General features: G+C 37.4%; 1 protein-coding gene across 1 annotated transcript; it reads right to left on the bottom strand.

Moving 5' to 3' along the window:
- On the bottom strand, window positions 7768-24450 carry BIRC3 (baculoviral IAP repeat containing 3). Its single transcript, XM_021062707.1, is given in 10 exon segments — window positions 7768-8427; window positions 8546-8587; window positions 8851-8880; window positions 8883-9104; window positions 12464-12706; window positions 14537-14585; window positions 15588-15666; window positions 18292-18391; window positions 18495-21677; window positions 23425-24450. Coding segments are annotated over 9 exon segments (1809 nt in total). The 5' UTR covers window positions 19345-21677; window positions 23425-24450; the 3' UTR covers window positions 7768-8233.

Below are 25175 nucleotides of genomic sequence, written 5' to 3'. Positions count from 1 at the left end.
CAGAAACAAAAGAGGAGAAATTACAACTGATAACACAGAAATAAAAAAGATCATAAGAGATTGCTATGGACAATTGCATACCAATACATGGACAAACCAGAAGTAATGGACAAAGTTCTTGAAATTGTACAATCTCCCAAGACTGAATTAGCAAGAAATAGGAAATAAGAACAGACCAATTACTAGAAATAAAATTGATTGAGTAATTTAAAAAACAAAACAAGCAAAAAACCTCACAACAAACAAAAATCCAGGACCAGATGACTTCATGTGTGAATTCTACCAAACATTTAGAGAAGAGTTAACACCTATCTTTCTCAAACTATTTCAAAAAATTGCAGAGGAAGGAACATTTCTCAACTCATTTATGAGGCCAGCATCACCCTGATACCAAAACATCCTAAAAGAGAGAGAGAGAAAATTACAGGCCAGTATCACTAATGAACATTGATACAAAAATCCTCAATAAAATACTAGCAAACTGAATACAACAATACATTAAAAGAATCATGTTCAAGTGGGATTTATACCACAGATGCAGGGATGGTTCAATATCCATAAATCAATCAATGTGACATATCACATTAACAAACTGAAGAATAAAAGTCATAACCACAATAAATGCTTAAAAGCTTTTGAGAAAATTTGACATCCATTTATGATAAAAACTCCCTAGAAAGTGGGCATATAGGGAACATACCTCAACATAAGAAAGACCATATATGACAAACCCACAACTAACATACTCAATGGTGAAAAGCAGAAAGTATTTCCTCTAAGATCAGGAACAAGACAAGAATGCCCACTCTCGCCACTTTTAATCAAAATAGCATTGAAATTCCTAGAACAGAAATCATACTAGAAAAAGAAATAAAAGGAGTCCAAATTGGAAAGGAAGAAGTAAAACTGTCGCTTTTTGCAATGACATGATGCTATACATAGAAAATCCTAAAGACACCACTAGAAAACTACTAGTGATCATCAATCAATTTGGTAAAGTTGCAGGATACAAAATTAACCTTACAGAAATTATTGCATTTCTATACACTAACAATGAACTATCAAAAAGCGAAATTAAAGAAACATTTCCATTTACCCCTGCATCAAAAAGAATAAAGTACCTGGGAATTAACCTAACTGAGGAGGCAAAAGACCTATACTCTGGAAATTATAAGATACTGATGAAAGAAATCAAAGAGGACACAAACAGATGGAAAGATATATCACATTCTCGGATAGGAAGAATTAACATTGTAAAAATGCCCATATATCCAAGGCAATCTATAGATTCAGTGCAATAACTATCAAAATATCAATGGCATTTTTCACGGAACTAGAACAGATAAATCTAAAATTTGGGTGAAAACACAAAAGAACTTGAATAGTCAAAACGATCTTGAGAAAAAAGAACAAAACTGCAGGTATCATGCTCCCTGATTTCAAACTATAGTACAAAGATATAATGATCAAAATAGCATGTACTAGCACAAAAATAGACATAAATCAATGGAACAAAATAGAAAGCCGAGAAATGAATCTACACTTACATGGGCAACTAATCTATGACAAAGGAGGCAATAACATACAATGGGGAAAAGACAGTCTCTTCAATACGTTTTGTGAAAACCAGAAAGCTACATCCAAAAGAATCAAGCTGGACTACTCTCACTATCCACAAAAATAAATTCAAAATAGATTTAACTCTTAAATGTAAAACTTGAAACCATAAAACTTCTAGAAGAAAACAGACACTCTTTGACATCAGTCTTCAAAATATTTTTCGGATATGTCTCCTTGGGCAAGGGAAACGAAAGCAAAAATAAAAAAATGGCAATATATCAAACTTAAAAAACCTTTGCACAGTAAAGGGAATGATCAAGAAAACAAAAAGATCACCTACAGAACATGAAAAAATACTTGCAAATGATATACTGATAAGTAGTTAATATCCAAATAAACAAAAGTCATACAACTCAACGTAAAAAAAAAAACCAATCCATTTAAAAATGGGCAGAGGATCTGAATTAACATTTTTTTCAAGGAAGACATATAGATGGCCAACAGGCATTTGAAGAAATGCTCAACATCACTAAATATTAGTGAAATGCAAATCATAACAATAAAATATAACCTCACACCTGTAAGAATGGCTATCATTAAAATAGACACAAATTACAAATGCTGGTGAGAATTTGGAGAAAAGGGAATTCTGTACACTGTTGGTGGGAAGGTAAATTATTGCAGCCACTATAGAAAACAGTATGGAGAGTCCTCAAAAAATTAAGAATAGAACCATATGATTTAGCAATAGCACTCCTGGATATCAAAAACACTAATTAGAATATATATGCACCTCTATGTTCATTGCAACATTACTTACAATAGCCAAGATATGGAAGCAACCTAAGTTCCCATCAATAGATGAATGGATAAAGAAGATGTGGTATATTCAAACAATGGAGTATTAGTAAACCATAAAAAAGAAATCTTGCTATTTGTAACAACATGGCTGGACTTAGAGGGTATTATGCTAAGTGAAGTAAGTTAGAGACAGAAGTGTGACTTCAGCTATATGTGGAATCTATCTATCTATCTATATATATATATATAATGAGCAAACATAACAAAACATAAACAGTTATAGTATAGAGAACAAGCCTGTATATGCCAGAGGGGAGGAGGGTAGGGGGAGGAAAGTACTAAGTATAGGAGGTTAAGAGATATAAACTTCTAGTTGCAAAATAAACGGGTCATAGTATTAAATGTACATAAGTACTAGGAATGTAACATACAACGTGATAAATATAATTAACACTGTTGTATGTTATAGATGAAAGTTGTTAAGAGAGTAAATCCCTAAACTTCTCATCACAAGAGGAAAATTTTTTTTCTATTTTTTAAATTTTACACTTATATGAAATAACTGATGTTTATTAAACACTGTGATAATCATATCATGATGTATGCAGATCAAATCATTATGCTGGATGCCTTAAACTTGTATAGTACTGTATGTCAATTATATCTCAATAAAACTGGGGCGGGGAGGATCATGGAGTACATACCTTATGCATAAATTCTAAGGACAGGGAGAATAAAAAACCATCCCTTCCCAGGAGCTCACAAACTAGCAAAAGAGACCAACAAACCCTGTACAATGTAATAAGCATTATCATAAAGTCAAGCACAGGGATGATAAAGGGGTATGAAAGAAAATTTTAACCTAGCCCAGAGGAAAATATGTTGGGGGGAGTCCACAGAGAGAGTAGCTTTTTAGAGAAGATCATATTTTATAGCACATATTACCTTTTAATAAACTCTGAGTCTCTAATGTGTTGAAATAAAATCAAGAGCAATTACATTTATCTAGATCAGTGCTGTCCAATGACGATCATTGTACTACAATAAATGTTATTCATTCAGTAATAAAAAAATATGTGATCTACATAAGTAATATAAAATTTTCTAGTAACCATTCTAAGAAAGTAAAAAGAAACAAGTAAGGGAGTTCCTGTTGTGGCTCAGTGGGTTAAGAACCCAACTAGTATTCATGAGGATGCGGGTTCAATCCCTGGCCTTGCTCAGTGGGTTAAGGATATTGCATTGCCATGAGCTGAGGTGTAGCTTGCAAACACAGCTTGGATCCAGCATTGCTGTGGGTATAGCATAGGTCTGTAGCTGCAGCTCAGATTTGACCTCTAGCCTGAAAACTTCCATGTGCCTCAGGTGTGCCCCCCCAAAAAAAGAAACAAGTGAGATTAATTTTAATAATATATTTATATATATAAAATATTATTTTGAAAAGTAATCATTATAAATTATTGAAATATTTTCTATCCTTCCATACTAGGTCCTTGAAATTTACTGTCTATTTTATACTTACCACATATCTCGATTCAAACTAGGCCACATTTTAGGTGCTCGATAGCCTGGCTAGGAACTAACATAATAGCTGACATAGATCTATTTTGAACTAATGGTTCCCAATATTTTTAACAATGAAGACCTCATAAAATATTTTGAGGATATCCACATTATAGTTTGACACTTTTTTCTGGCTAAACCCATGAATATGCATAAGTTCCTGGGCCAGGGATCAAATCCATACCATGGCAGTGACTGGAGCCATAGCAGTGACAATGCTGGATCCTTAACCCACTAGGCTACCAGAAACTCCATTTGACACTTTTAATATCATCAATTGATAAATCATATTGAAAAAACTCTTTTGAGTAAGTTTAACAATGCTTTTCCATGTATATTTATTTTATGTAATAGTGCTTACGTGTTTCTGGAAAATGGTACAATAGGATATGGTGTTACATGGTACCATATCATAGTATAATGTGACACAATATGCTTAAGCCAATTTGAATTGGATTTTGGCCTGACAAAACATGTGGATCACTATTTTTAGGCATGGCCTACGTTATATCGTACCCACAGCTATTACAGTAAGATCAATAAAGCTAATAGATGATAACTTTTTGAGAGGTTCCTTGCAGAAGTAATTCAAATATCCTAGTGAAGATAATTGCTAAAGAACTTCCAAGGTCTCTTCCAGTTGATGATGGTAGTTAATATGGGTTCTCCTTCCAACTCTTTCACTAACCGGCTACGAGACCTTTGGCAATGAGACCTTAACCTCTCTATTCCATCTTTAAAGAACAAAAACAACACCTACAAAATATTTGCATTAGCTAATTAAATCCACACCACAATCCTGTGAGATATTGTTGTATTATTCCCATTCCATGTAGACGCACTCACAGAGATGTTCAATAATTTGCCCAAGATTACTCAGTTATAATTTGAAACCGAAGCCTGCACTTTTCATCTCTCTGCTGTACTGCCTTTCTTAAGTTACAGTGAATCTGAAATGAGATAATGTGCATAGACACTTAATACATGAAAGTTCAGTGTGTTACTTTATTAAGTCTAATGCCCCTATTTGTACCTTTTAAAAATGCTCTTTCCTAATTTGAAATGCCTTCATCATTCAGAAATTACTTCCAATTCTAACCCCCTACATAAATCTTTTTTTAAATTGGGTTGATGGCTCGTCTTTAAAAATTCCCTTTGATAGGAGAGCAGAATTTGGCCCATGATTCTCTATCAATGGTTATGCCTTAGCATTTCATCAACAGTGGTAACTAAGGAGGAGGAAATTCTCTCTCATGTGTCACTCTCACTCAGAGTCAGAGAGTCTTTTATTCACTCATTTATTCAGTAAGGGCCTTTTCTACATTAGGTTCTAAGATAGGTGCTAGATGTGTGCTGGTGAACAAAGCACAAGTTTCTTTTATCATGGAAATGTTGATAACATGACATTAAATAAATATATAAATACAAATTGTGATAAATGTCATGAAGAAAAAGAACAAAGAGGGCATTAGAAAGACAATCTTAACGGATATAATTTAGATGGAGGAAGTCAGAGAAGGCCTCCCTGAGGAAGTAACATCTAGTCTAAATTAAGACCTGAGAATGAATAGAAATTTGTCATGGAAAGAGTGAATGAAAGAACATTCCAGTCAAAGACCCTGAGGCAAAAGAGTTTGTTACGTTTAGTAACTTAAGAAAGTCAAGGTAGCTGGGATATAGTGAGCAAGAGGAAAGTGAAGAAAATGAGGTTGAAAACTACGCAAGGCCATGTCGGAATCTGTTATTTACAGGTATATTGTGAAATCTGAAAAATACCTATTGTTTGCACAGTACAAACTCCAGACATAGACCTTGCCTATTTCTTCTTGACTAGAAGGGTTGGGGTTGGCACAATTTTAAAAAGAATAAGTAATTCTGACCCACTAATATTCTGTTTCAAGGGTACTAGTGTTCCTTCTAAAAGAGTGAATTCCGGAGTTCCCGTCGTGGCGCAGTGGTTAACGAATCCGACTAGGAACCATGAGGTTGCGGTTCGATCCCTGCCCTTGCTCAGTGGGTTAACGATCCGGCGTTGCCGTGAGCTGTGGTGTAGGTTGCAGACGCGACTCGATCCCGCGTTGCTGTGGCTCCAGCGTAGGCTGGCAGCTACAGCTCCGATTGGACCCCTAGCCTGGGAACCTCCATATGCCGCAGGAGCGGCCCAAAGAAATAGCAAAAAGACAAAAAAAAAAAAAAGAGTGAATTCCTTAAACACTCCATCTGAGGTTCCCATCGTGGTGCAGCAGAAATGAATCTGACTACTATCCATGAGGATGTGGATTCAATCCCTGGCCTTGCTCAGTGAGTCAGGGATCCAGTGTTGCTATGAGCTGTGGTATAGGTTGCAGACACCAGCTCCGTGGTGTAGGCTGGTGCCTGCAGCTCCAATTTGACCCCTAGCCTGGAAACTTCCATATGCTGAGGATGTGGACCTAAAAAAAAAATAAAAATAAAAAGATAGTTTTGTCTGGAACTTACATAGTAAACATCCATATTGTCTACTATTAAGTGCAAGATCTCTACTGGAGGTAAAGATGATTGAATGACATTTGCTGTGATCACAAAGGAACTTAATGACTAATGTATCAATATCAGGAAATGAATATAAAGAGTAGATAGAAGTTATAATGAGCATAACCTATGTAAATTAAGCCCACTGCAAAGTTGTGAATTGTTAATACTTATTATATATTGTATATTGAGGTTTAAATTATCTACCTTATTCTGGGAACTGAAGGTCAGGTTGGATGGGGGCTGAAGTTGGAGAGAATCAAATGGATTAACGCATGTCAAACACCTAAAAATAGTGCCTGACATATCATCAGCAAATGGCGCTACCATTACTATTTACAGTGATTTATTTTTCCCAGAAAAAAATTTCAATTTAACTAACACTTAGGGAAATAACAAAATATTTGAATAAATAAGTTGGTTATGTTAGTTATACATATACTACCAATATGAGAAATGAACAAGAGTTTCACAGTGGAGGTGTTGCAAAGCTCAAATATTATATGTAGTGTGCAATAAGAATGAAACAAAAAACAGATGTTGTGAAGAGTATATACTATCCAAAGATTTATCTTATTACTGACTTACAAATCACCTAAGCAATATTACAATTAAGCCTCACACAGCGCAGTTAGCATGAAACTGGAAAACTAAATCTTCTAACAAAGAGGCAAAATCAAGTGCATCCCAAGTAGTCTCCTAGCATCAGAACGAAGAGATGGAATCTCTTCCTCCTTGCTTGCTTCCTAAGCTTTCTCTCTGCAGAACTCCAAGAAACACCCAGAACTGGTTTAAGTGATTGGCCTTTGTTTGTCTCTGTAGATTATTCACAATTACAGTGTTACTTCTGGTTTCAAAGCCCTCAAAACTCTACAGGATAGAGAATTATGAATTGGACATACTGAGTACCAAAAAATAATGCAAGGGAGGAAATCCTTCTGCACTGGCAGTATAGAAAAAGCTGATTTAAGAGAACAAGCTGTTTGTTCCAAACACTGCTAACCAGTGTACTAAGTCCCAGAAGCAGTGACAATAAAATTAGGGGCTTTTCCCCATGGGTAGGGCAGGCATGAAACTTCCTAAATGAATCAACAGACAAATGAATAAACAAATCTACTGCGAGGATTATTTGCTTTTGACTCAGACATCCAATAAAATCCTATAGCTTAAAGCCAGGCTGACCCCTAAACTCTGCAAGTATAAACGGAGAAGCCTCTTCCAGAAAGGGACATAACGTGTAGTTCAATATTCAAGAGGTCTTAAGGAGGTATGGAAGGAGCCTGGGGCCTGAACTATCCAATATCATAGAAATAAAGGTATTAAGAACAAGAGTAATTTTGATCGCTTTATTAAAATGTTGCTTAACAGAATTCTTTACAAAAACATCATGTCCTGAAAAAGTCATTCAACAAACATCAAGACCTTCTATGTATAAGACAGGGATAGATAAAGCAAGAGAATCCATGTTTCTCCAAAATACTGAAAATTCTGAAAGATCAGTTCAAAAAAATTTTTACTTCAGTTACAATATCAATAGTACTATAATTTTCATTTAGTATTGTGCTTGTAGTGCTTTCCCTATTCTTTGTTCACAAGAACAAAATCCTATCATTCCCTTACGATATAAAATATATATGTTCATGTTTTAGATATATATTTATATAAATACATTTATATAAAACAAAATTTTCTGAGTTGTAAATAAATAAAAAATTTAAAGAAACCAAAGCAGTATCAAAGTTAAGATTACAATACATTTAATCCATTAGTTCTAAAGTTTAGGCAAAGTTTTAGATCTTCATGAAAGAAATGTACGAACTGTACCCTTGATTGTACCTCTACAAATAGGACATTTTCTTAGAGAAGGGGCACAATCTTTGCAGACTACCAGATGACCACACGGAATAAACACTATGGACACTTCTTTGTCCATACACACTTTGCATGTTCTTTCTTCCTGTAGTCTCCTTAATTGTTCTTCCATTGATAAATCTAAGAAGAGAAAAGCAAATTTTAATAAAAGGCAATTTGCTACTTCTCCCTCAACAAAAAGCCAAGAAAACAAAAAAATAATGTTTTCTACTAGTTTAAATTATTAATGCTATTTTACCTGAAACATTTTCTGTGGGAATATACTTTATGTCTTGTTGCACTAAGGGAGAAAAAGAAAAAGCATCACTGTTACAAATAAGGTTAATATTTAGTCACAGAAGATATATTTTTAAACTAACAGTTTAGACTCTAGCCAAATACTACAAATAATTTTCATAATGTCAAGGCAGAGAAAATCTTCAATCTTTTTGTACAATTAATGGTTTCTAAATTAGGTTAAATTATCTTCAATAATCACAAATTATTAATAAGAGCATATTTTCTTGACCTAGAAAATTCCAAAAGTAAATTTCTAGCACTCACCAAATAAATGCTTGTATAACATGGGATCATTTCTTGTAGAGAGTTTTTGAATATGGTGGCTGCATAATTTCCTTTTACTAAAATAATATCAATCAGTTCTCTTGCTTGTAAAGATGTCTGTGTTTTCTGTTTAATAACATCATGTTCTTGTTCACTAATCACTCTGGCAATTAGTAGACTATCCAGGATTGGAAGCACACAAGTCAAGTGTTGAAAAAGTGCCATTCTGTTCTTCCGGATCAATGATAGGTCATCTTTATAGAAAAAAATAAAAAACGCAATCACATTCCAACTCTGCCCACAAACTTCCTTCCACATCTACACATACAACTGAATGAATACAACCATAATCATAATCAGTTAGGCGCTGAGGCTGATCGCTAGCTTTGGGCTTACCTGATCCTTTGTACGTGACAATAACTCTACTTATAATAAGAACTAACCCTGAGCACTGTGGTAGGCATTTTACAGTATTAACTCATTTCATCTTCACAACAGCCCTTCAGGCAAGTAAGTTGCTAAAGGACACATGACTAGCAAAAGTCAAACCAAGGCAACCTGGTGTCACAATCTATGCTCTCAACCATTCTGCAATAATACTGCTAATAAGCCTTTAACCAAATAAAACTTACAACTTAAAAAATTTCAATCCAGGAGTTCCCGTCGTGGCGCAGTGGTTAACGAATCCGACTAGGAACCATGAGGTTTCGGGTTCGATCCCTGCCCTTGCTCAGTGGGTTAAGGATCTGGCATTGCGTGAGCTGTGGTGTAGGTCACAGACACGGCTCGGATCCCAGTTGCTGTGGCTCTGGTATAGGCCAGTGGCTACAGCTCCGATGAGACCCCTAGCCTGGGAACCTCTGTATGCCGTGGGAGCGGCCCAAGAAATGGCAAAACGACAAAAAAAAAAAAAAAAAAAAAATTCCAATCCAATCCTGTCAAAGTGGGGAAAGGCAAAAATCAAGAGATTTAAAATGACAGACTATTTTTTTCTTAAATTATTCAGTCATTAAATTTAAAATTCCATTTTAAGATGAAATTGCTGATTAATGATTATTTCCCCAGATTGGACATAATATTGCCATTGCCTAAATATTTTACAATAAGGGGAGAAAGGCAGTAACAGCATTTTGAAAAATAAATCCTACTAGTCATCACTGTATTCTCCTTCCAGATCTAGATTTTTGTACCTATTGGTAAAATATTTTATACTTGGGTACTCTGCAATTTTATCATCTCTTTCGAATATGACTTATGAATCTAGGTTTATTAATCAATTATCATAGTTTTACCATAATCCATAAAGCCTTTATACAAAATAATGAGAAATTGGGCTGTTTAATGAAAAAATATTTGGGGGGGGGAGATGACTGTTAGGTTTTAGAAACTATGACTTTGTCAAATATTGTTTAATAAGGAATAAAAAACTGTGCTTAGTCAGGAAGTCAAGGCCTGAGATAGACATTCTGAAGAGAACTGAAGTTCTGGGAATAAATGAGAAAGGGACGAGGACCTAGAACAGTGAGTGGCACAAAGTCTATGCTCCAGAAATACCTGTTGAACAAATGAACCGCCAACTTCCAGCATTGAAAGAACAGTAGAACAAAGAAGTAACAGCCAAAAGGGCAAAAGAATTAGCACTTAATATACTGTTGAATAATCTATGTCAGAAGTAGTGATTATATCAGAAAATTAAAATATAATTTATACTTGATGTTGAATATATTAATTTTTCAATTTTTTAATTTTTCTAATTACATTTTACTTCACCTAATGTAATAAGTTCTCTGATTTATAAAACTAGATTGCTAGTAGCTGAAGAAAATAGTCTCCTTTCAAAGTCATTAACTGTATTACGGATTATAAGTGGTAAAGACTTGAATATACCTTTAAAGTGTATTATTCTTTTATTCTGAAAAAAATATCCTAAGTTGCCTCTTTATTCACACCCATCAAGGAATTAGTCACCTACTGTTCTGAGAAACTATAAATATGCCATGAAAACATAAGTATTTTCATTCAGTCATTCAAAAAATATTTATTGAGTACAGACTATGTGCAGACACTGTGTTTGGGAGTATGGATATAATGGGGAGCCGAGAAGCTAATGGATCTTTTTGACAATGAAAATTACTGTATACTGCTGACATGAAGTCATCTCTGGAAACTTTGTTGATTTTTTTTTTGGAAGAAAAAGAAATATTTTATAGCTGGATGGCTTTAGACTTTATAGAGTCCATAAGCCACTGTGGAGAGGAGATGTTCACTAATGACAGTGAAGACTGAGAGGACTACAGGAAGGACCTGTAGCCTTCTCTTCACCTGACGATGGATAAGAACTTGACGAAGCTGCATGAAGATGAACTTGGTCAATGCTGCTGCTGTACTGGTGACGTGCAGAACTGAATAATTCACACTTTGGCAAACAGAGGATGCTTTATTACTACAGTCTGGTATGTTTGTCTGGGTTGGCCAGGGGAAGGTTCCTCCAGGAATGGAGTAACATCTCACCATCAACCATCCTGAGAAGAAAGAGGTCCCACATGACCTTGGACAAGGATATGGGGCAAACCTTTCTCTTTCTGGACTTTGTGGATATTTAGGGCCCTGAGCTTTGCTTGGGACTGTCACAGTCATTAGGTAAACTGACCAGAGCTACACAGAGATGAATCAGGAGTTAGGCAGAGAGATTCATGAGGATGTGCTTAGGGGCACAGGCACCAAGAGAGGCCACATTTAGTTGTCAACTGCATCTGTGATATAATGCTCTTCTGTTATCCCTAAATCTCCAGTAAGAGCTTATTTTAAGCTGTAGCCTGTTTTCAGCTGTGTTGAAAGAACTCTTGGATCTGGTCCATGCTTGGGAAAGAGTGGCAAAGGAAAGATCAACATTTCTCTTTGTCTAGGCCAGAGTGCTCATGGCAGTCAGAGCAACCAGATGAAAAGGAACCTGCAGAGAAGGGAGCGTTTTGTAAAGGGCAGTAAAGTAGAGGCAACAGGGAGCAGACAGGCTGGCATGGAAGGTCATGCGTAATTTGTTTTGAGAGAATGTGAAATAGCATCCCAGCATTCCCCTAAATAACAGAAGGACGCTCTAAAATGGAACTCAATCCTTGTGTCGACAGTCACAAACTTATAATTTGTACATTAAATTATCATAATTTGTATTATTTAATTTGTATATAATAAGTTGTATACAATAATTTGTATTATTATAATTTATACATTAAATTACAGTCACAGGCTTAGGCACACTGTTATGCCAATATTAAAATTAATGATTGTTCCTGATCCCACCCCAATCTACAGCAAAGAGGAGTGAGGAACTAGTATGGGATCAAAAATGTGCCATGAATAATTACATATGCAGTCAATTCTCCAGAGGGAAAATAGAAATTAAGAAAAAGTAGGAAACAATGCTTTCACTCAATATATACATATCCATTTACTTACAAGCAATTCAAATATATTTTAATGTGAAGAAAATTTTCAGAATTCAAATGCAGAATATTGGACTTAAAATCTGATTGGATTAAATAACTACAAGTATATTTTCAATAACTATACCAGTGACATCCTTATGGAAATAAAGACTATTAATAAATATGTGTACCTGATTCTTTTTCTTCAGTTGCTCTTTCTTTCTCCTCTTCCCTTATTTCATCTTCTGCATTAAGTAAATCTAATACAAGATCACTGATGGTTTTATAATTCTCTCCAGTTGTTAGGATTTTACTCTGAACTGTCTGCTTTACAAGCCTTCTACTAAAGCCCATTTCCAAAGCTGCTTTAACCACAGGTGTATTCATCATGACTGCATCTTCTGAATGGTTTTCTCCAGGTCCAAAATGAACAACTATGTGGAATAAAGAATTTAACACATATTGGGATAGTCTACATATTTTCTAAACTGTAAGATATTACAATATCAAAAATGTAAGGCCCAGAAAATGTATAAGTACTATATTGTATTACCCTTCTTAAATTTAAAATAACAATATACATCTTCAGTCACTAAAATAAGAATATGGAATATTGTATTCAGATTCAAAATATGCATTATCTGGCATAACTATGAGTGGGAGAAATAAACAGAAGGTTGGGGATCATTCCCACCAGCACTGAGATTCCTTTTTCCCATGCTCAGTGAACAAATGAGCTATCTAAATCAAATATGTTTCGCAGTTTTCTTTTTTTTAGGGCCTCACCTGCAGCATATGCAAGTTCCCAGGCCAGGGGTTGAATCAGAGCTATAGCTGCCGGCCTGCACCACAGCCACAGCAATGCTGGATCCAAGTCACATCTGCAACTTACACCACAGCTTGTGGCAATGCAAGATCCTTAACCCACTGAGTAAGGCCAGGGATCAAACCCACATCCTCATGGAGACTATGTTGGGTTCTAAATCTGCTGAGCCACAACGGGAACTCCTGTTTCACATGATTTTGAAAGAGGCCAACTGTCACACTCACCTCTATTAGTACAATGGCCTCCTACAATATTGCTCCAAATTCATTTTCAACATTGTAACCAGAATGAGTTTTTAAAAACACAAATCTGAATGTGTCACATTCCTTCTTAAATTTCATCAACAATTCTTATGCTTTGAGGATAACTGAGTTGCGGCTTAAAGATCTTATAGTCTGGATCCTGTTTACCCCTTCAGCCTCATTCCTTCTACTTACTCATTCCCCCTCTAAACTCTAGCCCAGAAGTCACAAACTGACAGCTCTTTGGTCAAATTCTGCCTTGTAGTGCTGACCACTCCTACAGCTAGCCTTCCTTATTCACTTATCTATTTGCAAATCCTACGTCTAGCCACACAGAATTTTATTCAGTTCATCAAATGTACCTGTTCTCTTTTATCATTTTAGCCTTTCATGTGCTGGCCTCTCTGCCTAGAATATTCTTTTCCTCCCTTTATTTGGTTAACTCTTATTCTTCCCTTTGATTCTGTGCTAAGACAAATACTTCTAGAAAGGCTTCTCTGACCTTCCAAGTCTGGGCTAATTGTCCCGCATACACTCTGAGAGCACACTTTACGTTCCATACTGTTCTCCTATCTGTGTATTTGCTTGTGTCTCTTAGATCACTAGCTCAAGAGAGCAGGTGTTATGTTTATCCTCTTCTCTATTCTTTCCTCAGAATAGCAAAAGCACAATAAATATTTATTGAATTGAACACTGGATAATGGAAAAGAGCATATTCAAATATTGGCTCTATCAGCCTTTAAGGTTTAAGGTGATCAATAAGTCACTTCACCTCCCTGAGCCTCAGGGTCCCTTTGAAAAATGGGGATATTGTTTTCTGCTCTCTCCATTTCAGAGGAATATGTGAGCAATCTAATGTCACAGTGTACCCATTCTCACACTAGTCTGAAAATAAGGATTAGGTTGGATATAATATGTATGCGGTTTGTTAAAACTACAGATGCTCAAGGCCCCTCCTTAGATTCTCTGATTCAATTAGTACGGCTAAAGTAGAGACTAGAAATCTACAGTATTTTTTAAGAGTTCCTGAGGCAATTGTGATATGCACTAAAGCTTGAAAAATACCAGTGTTTGAAAATACATTGAAATTATAAATCATAATACAAATGTATATTATTATAATTAGCAATTTTCAATCTTAACAGTATCAAATAGTTCTAATATTTAAGTATAGTAATTATCCTCATTATACATACTTGGTGGCTCTGCATTTTCATCTTCTGGATTGTCTGAAGTAGACAATAGCTATAGAAAAAAAAGTGTACCGATTAAAATGTAAATCTTATCCTATACATTGCAATAAAAATTAATCAAGAAACTTTATTTAATTCATTGCAAACTAACTTGCTTATTGGCAACATAATTTTTTTGGTCAAAAGCAGAACTTCATTTACATTCAACAGCGACTCTATAGGTCACAAACTGAGAGAGTATGTCTATGTATATTAAGAAATAAAATCCACTTTCATTAAGGCAAGAAAAGGGCTACACCTTTTCAGTGATCTATCAGACAATCATTGGTTGCCTATCATCCTGAAAATCTTTTGTTTTCTGGAAGATCCTGTGGGATAGGCTAGACCCTTGCCTCTGGGAAGGAAGTGTTTGACCTTCAAACTATTCTATAGGTTTTATTTGCTTTTCTGGGAAAAGCGGAAAGGGCAATACAATTATCTTTTTATTTCTTTTTTTTTCTTCTTTAGGGCTGCACCCTAGGCATATGAAAGTTCCCAGGCTAGGGGTCGAATCGGAGCTATCGCTGCTAGCCTATGCCACAGCCACAGCAACACCAGATCCAAGCCGCTTCCGTGACCTACACCATAGCTCACAGCAACACCAGATCGAGGCCAGGGATCAAACCTACATCCTCATGGATACCAGTTGGGTTCATTATGCTGAGCCATGACAGGAACTCAACAATTATCTTTTTTGAGTCCTTCTGAGAAAAATTTATATAGTAAAACTATTAAATGCTACTATTGAGTTTTTTTCTTCAAATAATTAAATTTATTGCAACTTTATTGGAGAAATACTCAGAAATATAATTTAAGTGTTCCTTTTCAGGTGGTTTCTAATTCTGGAGCTGTTGTTATCCAAAGAACAGTGTGAATCATGTTGTGTATTAAAAAAAGAAAATGTATTTTTAAAGTAACTCTTTTGTCTTTTCGCTAAAATACTATATTCCCTATAATTATCAGAAAATCAATTCAACCAACAATTTTAAAAAAGCAAAGGAAAACCTGTCCCTACCTGTTCAAGTAGATGAGGGTAACTGGCTTGAATGCGACTGATGAACTCCTGTCCTTTAATTCGTATCAAGTACTCACACCTAAAATGTAAGCAAAATTAAGTTTGCGTCTTTATTTTAATTCAGACATTGTAGACTGCTAAGTATTTCAAATATGCATAAATATAACTATAACCCCCAACTATTCATTTGGCATACAGGAAGTGGTAGGAGATACTGCAGTCAAAGGCAAGATGACGTAAGAAAGAGGAAGGCTATAGCTGGAATCTGCCAAGGCTGAAGTGGATAAGAGTCACGAGGCTGTCAGTCCACTGTAGATAAGTGAGGCTGTCTCCACTCTGAGTCCTTAGCTGCCCTCTTCAACTATTCTAAGATTCCTAAAAACACTCTCAACATTAATAATGAGCCAAGGAGACAGGTAGAAAGTTCCCTAATAAATCATACTGTTCATACATAAGCTTTGTTATGTTTAAAAACTGAAAATATACAAAGGAAAAAAGAATGAGGAAGATGAACACATTTTCTTTTTTCTCTTTTTTTTTTCTTTTTGCTGTTTAGGCCCGCACCTGAGGCATGGAGGTTCCCAGGCTAGGGGTCCAATCTGAACTGTAACTACCAGCCTATACCACAGCCACAGCAACGCAGGATCCAAGCCAGGTCTGTGACCTACACCACAGTTCACAGCAACACCAGATCCTTAACCCACTGAGCAAGGCCAGGGATCGAACCTGTGTCTTTATGGATGCTAGTCAGATTTGTTAACTGCTGAGCCATGACATGAACTCCTGAACACGTTTTCTAATAAGTCAGATATTCACAAGTTTGGCAGTTCCTAGATAATGCATATTTACTGTGAAATTTAAGTATAAAATGAATTCATGACACAACCAAAGCAAATTTACCCTTTCTCTATATTCACAAAATTACCACAGTGGAAAGCCAGGGGCACTTTTGAAAAATGCCTATGCAAGGTATTTTCTATCATCTTCATAATTTTTGAAATTTGAAATATTTGGGGAGTACAAAGTTGCTATAAATGAAAATATGGTATTATGTTTAAAAACCTAAATAATGAGTTAGGATACTAAGTTTAGTAATCAACATTAAAAATGCTAAAAGTGGAGTTTCCGTCATGGCTCAGCAGTAACGAACCTGAACCGACTAGGATCCATGAAGACGCAGCTTCGACCCCTGGCCCCGCTCAGTGAGTTACAGATTCAGCGCTGCCGTGAACTGTGGTGTAGGTCACAGATGCAGCTCGGATCCTGCATTGCTGTGACTGTGGTGTAGGGTGGCAGCTACAGCTCCGATTCGACCCCTAGTCTGGGAACTTCCATATTTCACCAGTGCAGCCCTAAAAAGACAAAAAAAAAAAAAAAAAAAAAAGCTAAAAGTGTTGACCATGAAAAATATAATTATAGGCTGATTTTGATTAAAAATGGAGAATATAAGTATGAAATAATCAAAACTGTAAGACTTAACAATAAATGCTATGTGGTGATCAAAATAGATGAGATGGGTCTATATTTACCCTGATCACCCTACTTAATAGTGCAACCAACTGGTCCTTCAATCTCCCTTACTCAGCTCTTTCTTCCTTTTTTTTTTTTTGCTTTTTAGCACCGCACCCACAGCATACGGAGGTTCCCAGGCTAGGGGAAGAATTGGAGCTGTAGCTGTCAGCCAATACCACAGCTCATGGCAACACCAGATCCTTAACCCTCTGAGCAAGGCCAGGGATTGAACCCGCAACCTCATGGTTCTTACTCGGATTCATTAGACAGGAACTCCTCTTTTTTTCTTTTTATCCATAGCACTTACTATCTTCCAACATGCTACGTAACTTATTATTTTTATTGTCTGTCCTCTCCTTCTAAAAGTTTAACATTGAGACTGGAGTCTTGGTATTGTTCAACTATTTTAAGTACCTATGACAGACAATACCTGGCGACAGGTAATCAATCAACATTATTGAGTGTTGAAGGAATGGAAATATACAATGTTGACTGAAAAACAAGTTTCAAAACAGTACATATAATATCTAATTCATGTAAAATTATATACATTTATCTATATGTACATTTGCAAACAGCTATCTCTGGAGGGGTGTTCACTAAAATGGCTAACTGTGGTCATCCTTAGGTAATGAGCTTTCAGGACATTTAAATTTTTTGTCTCTGTACTTTTCAACAATTTTTTCTTTTTTTTTTTTGGTCTTTTTAGGGTTGCACCTATGGTACATGGAGACTCCCAGGCTAGGGGAACAAATCAGAGCTGTAGCTGCCGGCCTACAGCACAGACAAAGCAATGCAGGATCTGAGGTGGATCTGAGACCTACACCACAGCTCACAGCAACACTGGATCCTTAACCCATTGAGTGAGGCCTGGGATCAAACTTGCATCCTCATGGATACTAGTCAGATTCGTTTCTGCTGAGCCACAACGGGAATTTGTGATTTGGGTTTCACAATGAGCGTATGTTATTTATATGTGTGTATGTGTGTGTGTGTGTCTGTATTTACAAAGAAAACCCAAGATATCTTAAATTTCCATCAGAACCTTTTAAGCAATTATTTTTCTAAGTAATCCATCCTAAATTTATTCAGAAATGTGTTTTTAAAACAAAGAGACTTTATTATAAGATAAACACATATAACTCATCTCACAATAATCACACCCATTTGCAAAGAAAATTTTAAAAGTTACCTTGGAAACCACTTGGCATGTTCCACCCATGGATCATCTCCAGATTCCCAACACCTCAGCCCACCATCACAGCAGAAGCACTTCACATCATCACTGTGACCTAAAATGAATTTTGGACCCAAACTTATGAATACATGTTGTTTGATAAAACATTAGATAAAACATGTTTGTTTTTTTTTTAATCATCAGATTAAGTTTCTTACCCATATAATAAAAACCTGCACTTGCAAGCTGTTCAGGATGAACTGGAATACTAGAAGGCCAGTTACAGAATGTTTTAAAGCGGGCTGCATATGTCTGCATGCTCAGGTTAGAAACAGTGTATCTTGAAGAGTCTTGAAGCTGATTTCCCAAAAATGGGCAGTTGGGGAAATGTCGTAAGTGTTCTGTCATAGCATCATCCTTTGGTTCCCAATTGCTCAATTTTCCACCACAGGCAAAGCAAGCCACTCTGTCTCCAGGTCCTATGTAGTAAAAGCCTGCTTTTGCCAGATCTGCTGGCGACAGAAAGGTCAATGGCCACATCTGGAAAGTAAGTAATCTGTCTTTTTCGGTATTCATTGCACAATGGTAGGGACTTATCCTCAAGGCAGAAAAATCTTGACTTGGTCCGGAGTTTACAAGATTTGATGGAAAGCTTGAATAAGAGCCACTGAAATAGCCACTGTTTTCCAAACTTGGATGTAATGAATGTGTGGAATTTGTTCCTGAAGGAAAAGTAGGCTGAGAAGCGGCTCCGGAAATGTTAACTGAACTTAGATTCTGAACAAAGCTACAGCTAGGATATAACTTTTTATGCTTTTCCATAGGATTGTCTCCTTGTTTCCAGTTATCCAGCATCAGGCCACAACAGAAGCATTTGACCTTGTCATTCACACCAGTGTAATAAAAACCAGCACGAGCAAGACTCCTTTCTGAGACAGGAACTCCAGCAGGGAAAGCTGAATATGTAGACATTCGGTAGAGTTCACAGGAAAAGTCATACTTCAGTTCAAACATGTTGGTACTTTTCATTAAATCTGATAAGAATACACTATTTTTCTCTATGTTCATAATAAAGTGGATGCAGGGGAAAAGGGACTAGCCTTTCTCTGGGGAGGTAGTTTTGTGCATGGCTTTTGATTTTTACTAATTTTAGTACTAGGTTGAACACTTAGAACGGGAAATCTTTCATTCTGTTTTCTTCTTTGCATTTAGGGCTTGGGCATGGCAAGATGCTAATTTCTATATACTGATACATTTTAAGGGACAGTTATGTACAACCTGCACCTTTGTATACACTTTATACTTTTTCTACTGTACAATGTAAACAAGATTCCTCACAGTACCTAGTGATAAAAATAAAAACCCTTCATAAAAGTGTAGAGTGCTTTAGGTCATCAAGACGCTGTTTGGTGTCTCGCATTTCCACAGGAGGGCCACTCTCTCCACTGGTATGCTTCAGTGACATTCAGGCAGCCTGAAGATAAAATGTCTCGGGCAGCTAGTTTGTTTTGGCAGAAAGCTGTACTGGGTAAGTGTTCTATGCACACAAAACTATTCAAACCATGTTTGCTTTTTAAAAAATTATGAAATTTGGTAGCCATAAAAAAAAAATTAGACCTACCTCAAAAGAGGAAAAGAATGGATTACTATATTTCACTGATTTTAAGGTGCATGTTTTAGTATCTCTGTTATGGAGAGGTTATCTTACAGTTAATGGCATGTCATACTTTAATTAACAGCATTTTTATTTTTTATGGGTACATAAAATATGATTTTTTACAAATGATGATATCTTAGATTCAATGAAATATAGTATATCCTAAATCTTGCTCAAATTAAGTAATTTTTCTTCCTACAATCACTTTAATAGGAAGAACAAAACAAGGTAAAATTTTCTTCCAAATAATGATCTTAATTAGTATCAGAATTGGCTAATCTATCTCAAGACCTAGTTTCAAGATTTAGAAATAATAATTACTTCACATAGATAGTCAGGAATCACCTGACTGCTTAGTCACAGTGATACCATTAGATTTTAGCAAATTAAACATTACACTTCAAGTAAATAATCAGAGATGAATATATTTGCTCACTTGGTCTTTTAGGTTCAGCTTCATGCCGTTGAGAGCTAACATTAAATCTCCTGATAGTGGACTTATTTTTAAAAACAGTCAAATGTCACAATGCTGAGTCTGCAAGCTAAGACAGGTAATCAAAAAAAAAAGGATTAAAAAAATTGGCCTTGGTCAGAAATTATTTCACAGATAGCATATCTTGAGCCAGAATTCATCATGACAAAACACAATAATAATTTCACTTTGTCACAATCCACTACTTCTGAACAGCAGAGACTGCAAAATTCAGAACTTCTCAACTATTGACTAGCTCTTGGTAAGTAGGTGCTACATCAATATCAGCAATGACCAATAAACAAGTCATCATGGTTTTTCTACAAGTGATTTGCAAGCATGTTTCCTGGGTACCACACATGGTAGGGCTCTCTACTGCAGATGTGAATGCTTTATTTCCAGGTGGCAAGAGAAACGTATCTCAATACCAGTGATTATTTCCCTCAGAGGTGAGTTATTGTGTCTAACTAACTTCAGTTTTCCCTTCATTAGTCAAAAATTTTACACATTGTTATAAAAACATTCTTGGTGTTTATTACTGTCTCTGTGTGAATTTTCTTTCTGAGTAAGTTTGTTCATTTACCAAAATGTAACCACCCAGCCATCATTCTCATTCTATTATCCTCAGAGATAATAGCCCATCTGAAGAAGGTAAATTTTTAACTTTTAAAGTATCAATAGTCTTATAAGTGTTAATTTCTTTACCAACCATCACATTCATCTTTCAAACTTTCTCTAAATTTGTTGCATCTATCAAAAAGTTTTGTTCTTGATATTTCTTTGTCACTGCAGAAACTTTTAATATATCAAAGGTTTTATATGCGTATTTCTCTAATTTAGCAGAGGGCTGAATATTAGCTCTTTGTTCTAGATAACTGTCACTCATTTTTAAATCTTTACCAAACACAGGTACTTCTTTCTGTTCCATACAGCAGCCAGTGGGAGACTACCTGGCCAATTTTGAAAAGAGTAGTTGAACGGTATGTGCCAGCTACAATCACTTCTTTACATCCACAAGTCAAATTCAGAATCAAACTAAGTATTGCTTTATAGTTAATAGCTCTTACAACTAGATCATATTTTTTAAATTAACATTCTTTGGATACCAAAAATTCCAGTGAACTACTTTGTTTATTCATGCACAAAACTACCTCCCGGAGATCAGACTAAGTCCCTTTTGAGAGTTTTAGGCCTCCATTTTGAGATGTTTTGATTTATTAGAAAAAAACTGGAAAAATCTAGAAGTAGAAAAGTTTGTCTCTTTTGTAAAACCTGTTAAAAAAAAAAAAAAGACAGTTTTGAAAGTCAAATCACTCATAGATGTAACACAATGATCTCTTTTTAAACAGTTTTCCAAAGCAGAGCACTTATACTTGCTGAATGTCTACCATGTACAAGGTTCTATGCCAGGCACTGCAGAAGCCAAGAAATCCCACACAAAAACCAGAGTGCTCAAACAGGTGGCCAGCAGAGGTATTATGTTTGGACTCCAGCATTTCACTAATTTTTTAACTTTTTACTTTGAAATTTAAACATAAGAAAATTCACAAAAATAAAGAGTTTCTACATACTTCACTCAACCTCCCCCAAATTAACATCTACAACTATAGAAACCGGGAAACTAACATTGATACAATGCTATAAATTAATTTACATGCCTTATTTGAATTTCACCAGTTTTCAAAATAAGATTTTTCTTGGACTGTGGTATTTTTAAACGTTATAGCTAATGACCGACATTTTTAAGAAGTTAAGACACTTCCCATGACATTCTAGATTCCAACCTTCTCTTGAAAAATCACAAGATCTGGCTACACTGGGCCTATATTCCTGCATGGCACAATCAGCTAGTGCCGAGCAGCGGCTGTACCCTTTAGAGGGGCACATGCTCTGCCGTTTGGCGCTCTGATACAGAAACTGTCAGCTGCTATTTGTCACTGGGCCAGCACTACTGTTTTTCAAATAGTAGAATTACAAAGTGAAATTGTTCTAATATCTGTGTCCATCAAAAATAATAACAATGAAAGGCAGACATGTGGTACCATACTTCTTCATGGAAAGGAAGAATATTCCTAACTGTTAGGAATTTTCCTGTTAAATATGTGAGCAAAGTGTGCTTTAAAAGAGACCACTCCTAGTTTCATTCATTTATGTTAGCCTAGGTCCTAGGCATTTGAAATTGCAAAGCCTTCAACAGATCTTATCCTAAAGAAGTTCTGATGTGGGAACAAGGCATATGTCTGTGGGAATTTAGGCAACAGCTATACTATAAATATACAAAAATATGCCAAGATGCCAACCCTGGATCAATTCAGACTGTCTTAACTATTTCCAATGCTAGAATTCTAAACGCTGCTGGGGAAGATCTACAGCCTTGCAGACAAGGGACCAGCATGACATCAGACTCCACTTGGCTGGCCCTTCGCCATCCCTCAGCAATTACCCTCATCCCTAGCCCACCGCCCTACACAGCTCTTCCAAACCTTCAACACCTTCCTCAGATGTACCTTGTGCTACTCTCCACTCCCTATCTCACTTTCAGCAGATTGTTTGCCTTCTATTTCTCAAAGAAGACAAATCATTGAGCAGTAACCCTTTTACATTCTCAAATCTATGCCTTTCTTGCTCACAACTCACAGCCTCAGTTGAAAGAATCCCATCCTCTCCCACAGACCTCAGAAACCTTGCCCCTAACTCCATTTCCCTCATTTCAACTCCCACTCTTTACTGGTTCTTTCCCTTCAATATAACAAGCATGCTTTGGTCTGTCTAGGCTTTCGAATCTCTCTCTCTCTCTCACACACACACACACACACACACACACACACCAAAAAAAAACCTTCTTTCAACCCCACTTTTCACTTGAGCAACTACCTGTACCTCATCTTCACTTCACTGCCAGGTGAAGTGCACAAATGTCTATGGAGGTCTCCCTCTGGCTTTAGCCAGCACCACTCAAAACAACTCTCGATATGAGTAACACCAATGACGTTCCCAAAACCAGTGGAATTTTTTGCACCTGACACTGAGGTCCACTTCCTCTCAAGAAATGTTGGCTTCTGATACCACTCTCCTGGAATTCCTCTTTCTAGCAGTTCCTTCTCCAACCTCATCTCTTCTTACTTCATCATTTCTAGTGGGCAGCCTCCCTGACTTCCGGCATGTTGGGTGTCTCTACCCTCTCAGGCACTTAGTACATCCATGTCTCTGATACCGGAGGTTAAGCGTGCCTTTTCTGTCTGCCTCCTTCACAAAACTGGGTTTCAGTTCTGTATCAGCCCTCCCACCCCCAACATCCATGCATGCTTGTGGCATGCAAAAGTTCCCGAGCCAGGGAAAGAACCCACACCAAAGCAGGGACAACGTGGGATCCTCAGCCTGCTGAGCCACCAGGGAAATACGACACTAAGACTCTCTGCTGAGAAGTGCGTGTTAGCAAACTTGACTGGGCCCCCAAGCACCCTCATGTGGATGGCACCAAGGACATCAATTTTACATTAATGACTACAAAGTCTACTCAGTGACTGTTTAATACCAGGCTGTGGAGTCTGGCTGATATCTAGGGTCCCAGTACCACTCTCCCCATAGCAAGGGTGTCACCTGTTTGCTCACTGTCAGTGGAGATAAATATAGTAACTACTTCTTAGAACTGTGAGAATTAAACTGTGAGAATTAAACCTGAAGAACCCATGTACAGTCTTCTGAGGTGGTCCTAGAACGTAGCAGGTATTAGAAATACCTAATGTTGGCGATAGAGAATGGCAAAGTTAACATTACTGCTTGTTTTGCATCTGGTAAACACCCCCAGCACTTTTACTAACTGGATTGGTGGCACTACAGCGTTTGCCACGCTGATCACCAGGAAAACCACCAAAAATCTGCTCTTTCTGCCACCACTTAGGAACACTCCTCCATCTATTCATTAAGTAAAGATTTTTTACCGAGTCCTGACTATGCCCAAGCTCTGCTTTAGGCTCTGAGCTGTAACTCATCTGGCACCATCTTGACAATAGAATTAAACCAATTAAAACTTCCCCATTCCACTGGCTCACCCCAAAGGAAAATAGGAACTGCACACCGAGCAGGAAGGCGTACGGAAAGTGAGTGTCGTTGAGGGAGGCGCGGGTCCCAACCGCCCCACCGGCCCTACCGGCTGAGGAGCAAGTATGGGCGGCGGCGGCGGCGGGGAAAGGCCGGAAGAGCGCAGGCGCGCAGGGAAGGGGCGGCCGGGCTCCTACTCTCATCCGGTGTCTGGGGGCTCGAGAGCCCCTCTGGAGCCTCTCTAGGCTCTGCAGCGAGTTTGATTACCGCCTCCCCCGATCCTCTGCGGCTGGCTCCGTGCGCCCCCGGACAGATGCTTACTCGGCTCCTTCCGGCTCGGGAGGCGGGGGCGAGGGGGTAGGGGTCGCGGGCACAGACGCGCGCAGGCGCACAGACACGCACCGCCCCCACCCCACCCCACCCACCCCCCCGCGCGCGCGCGCGCGCGTTCACTCACCCCAGCTCTTGTCGCGGATGTGCTGCTCCGGAGGGTCCACGCAACGAGGATGTGCCGGCCGAGTCTTCGCGGGTGACACGCGTCACACCCGGCTGTTCCTTGCGGGCTGGAGTCTCACGTAGCCTTTTAAAAGTCTCCCCCCGCCCCGCCCCTTCCCACCCCCAGCCGGATCACCGTGTCCCGCACTCTTCCTGGCGGTTTGCTTGAGTGCTGGTGCTTTCCTCTTAAGAGTTAGGGGAACTCCAGCGGTAATAACCACACACACTTCCCCT

The sequence above is a fragment of the Sus scrofa genome, chromosome 9, assembly GCF_000003025.6.
Source record: "Sus scrofa isolate TJ Tabasco breed Duroc chromosome 9, Sscrofa11.1, whole genome shotgun sequence".
Classification (NCBI taxonomy): Eukaryota; Metazoa; Chordata; class Mammalia; order Artiodactyla; family Suidae; genus Sus; species Sus scrofa.
Note: the sequence above shows the minus strand (reverse complement) of the source record. Positions and strands in the feature narration are given on the sequence as shown.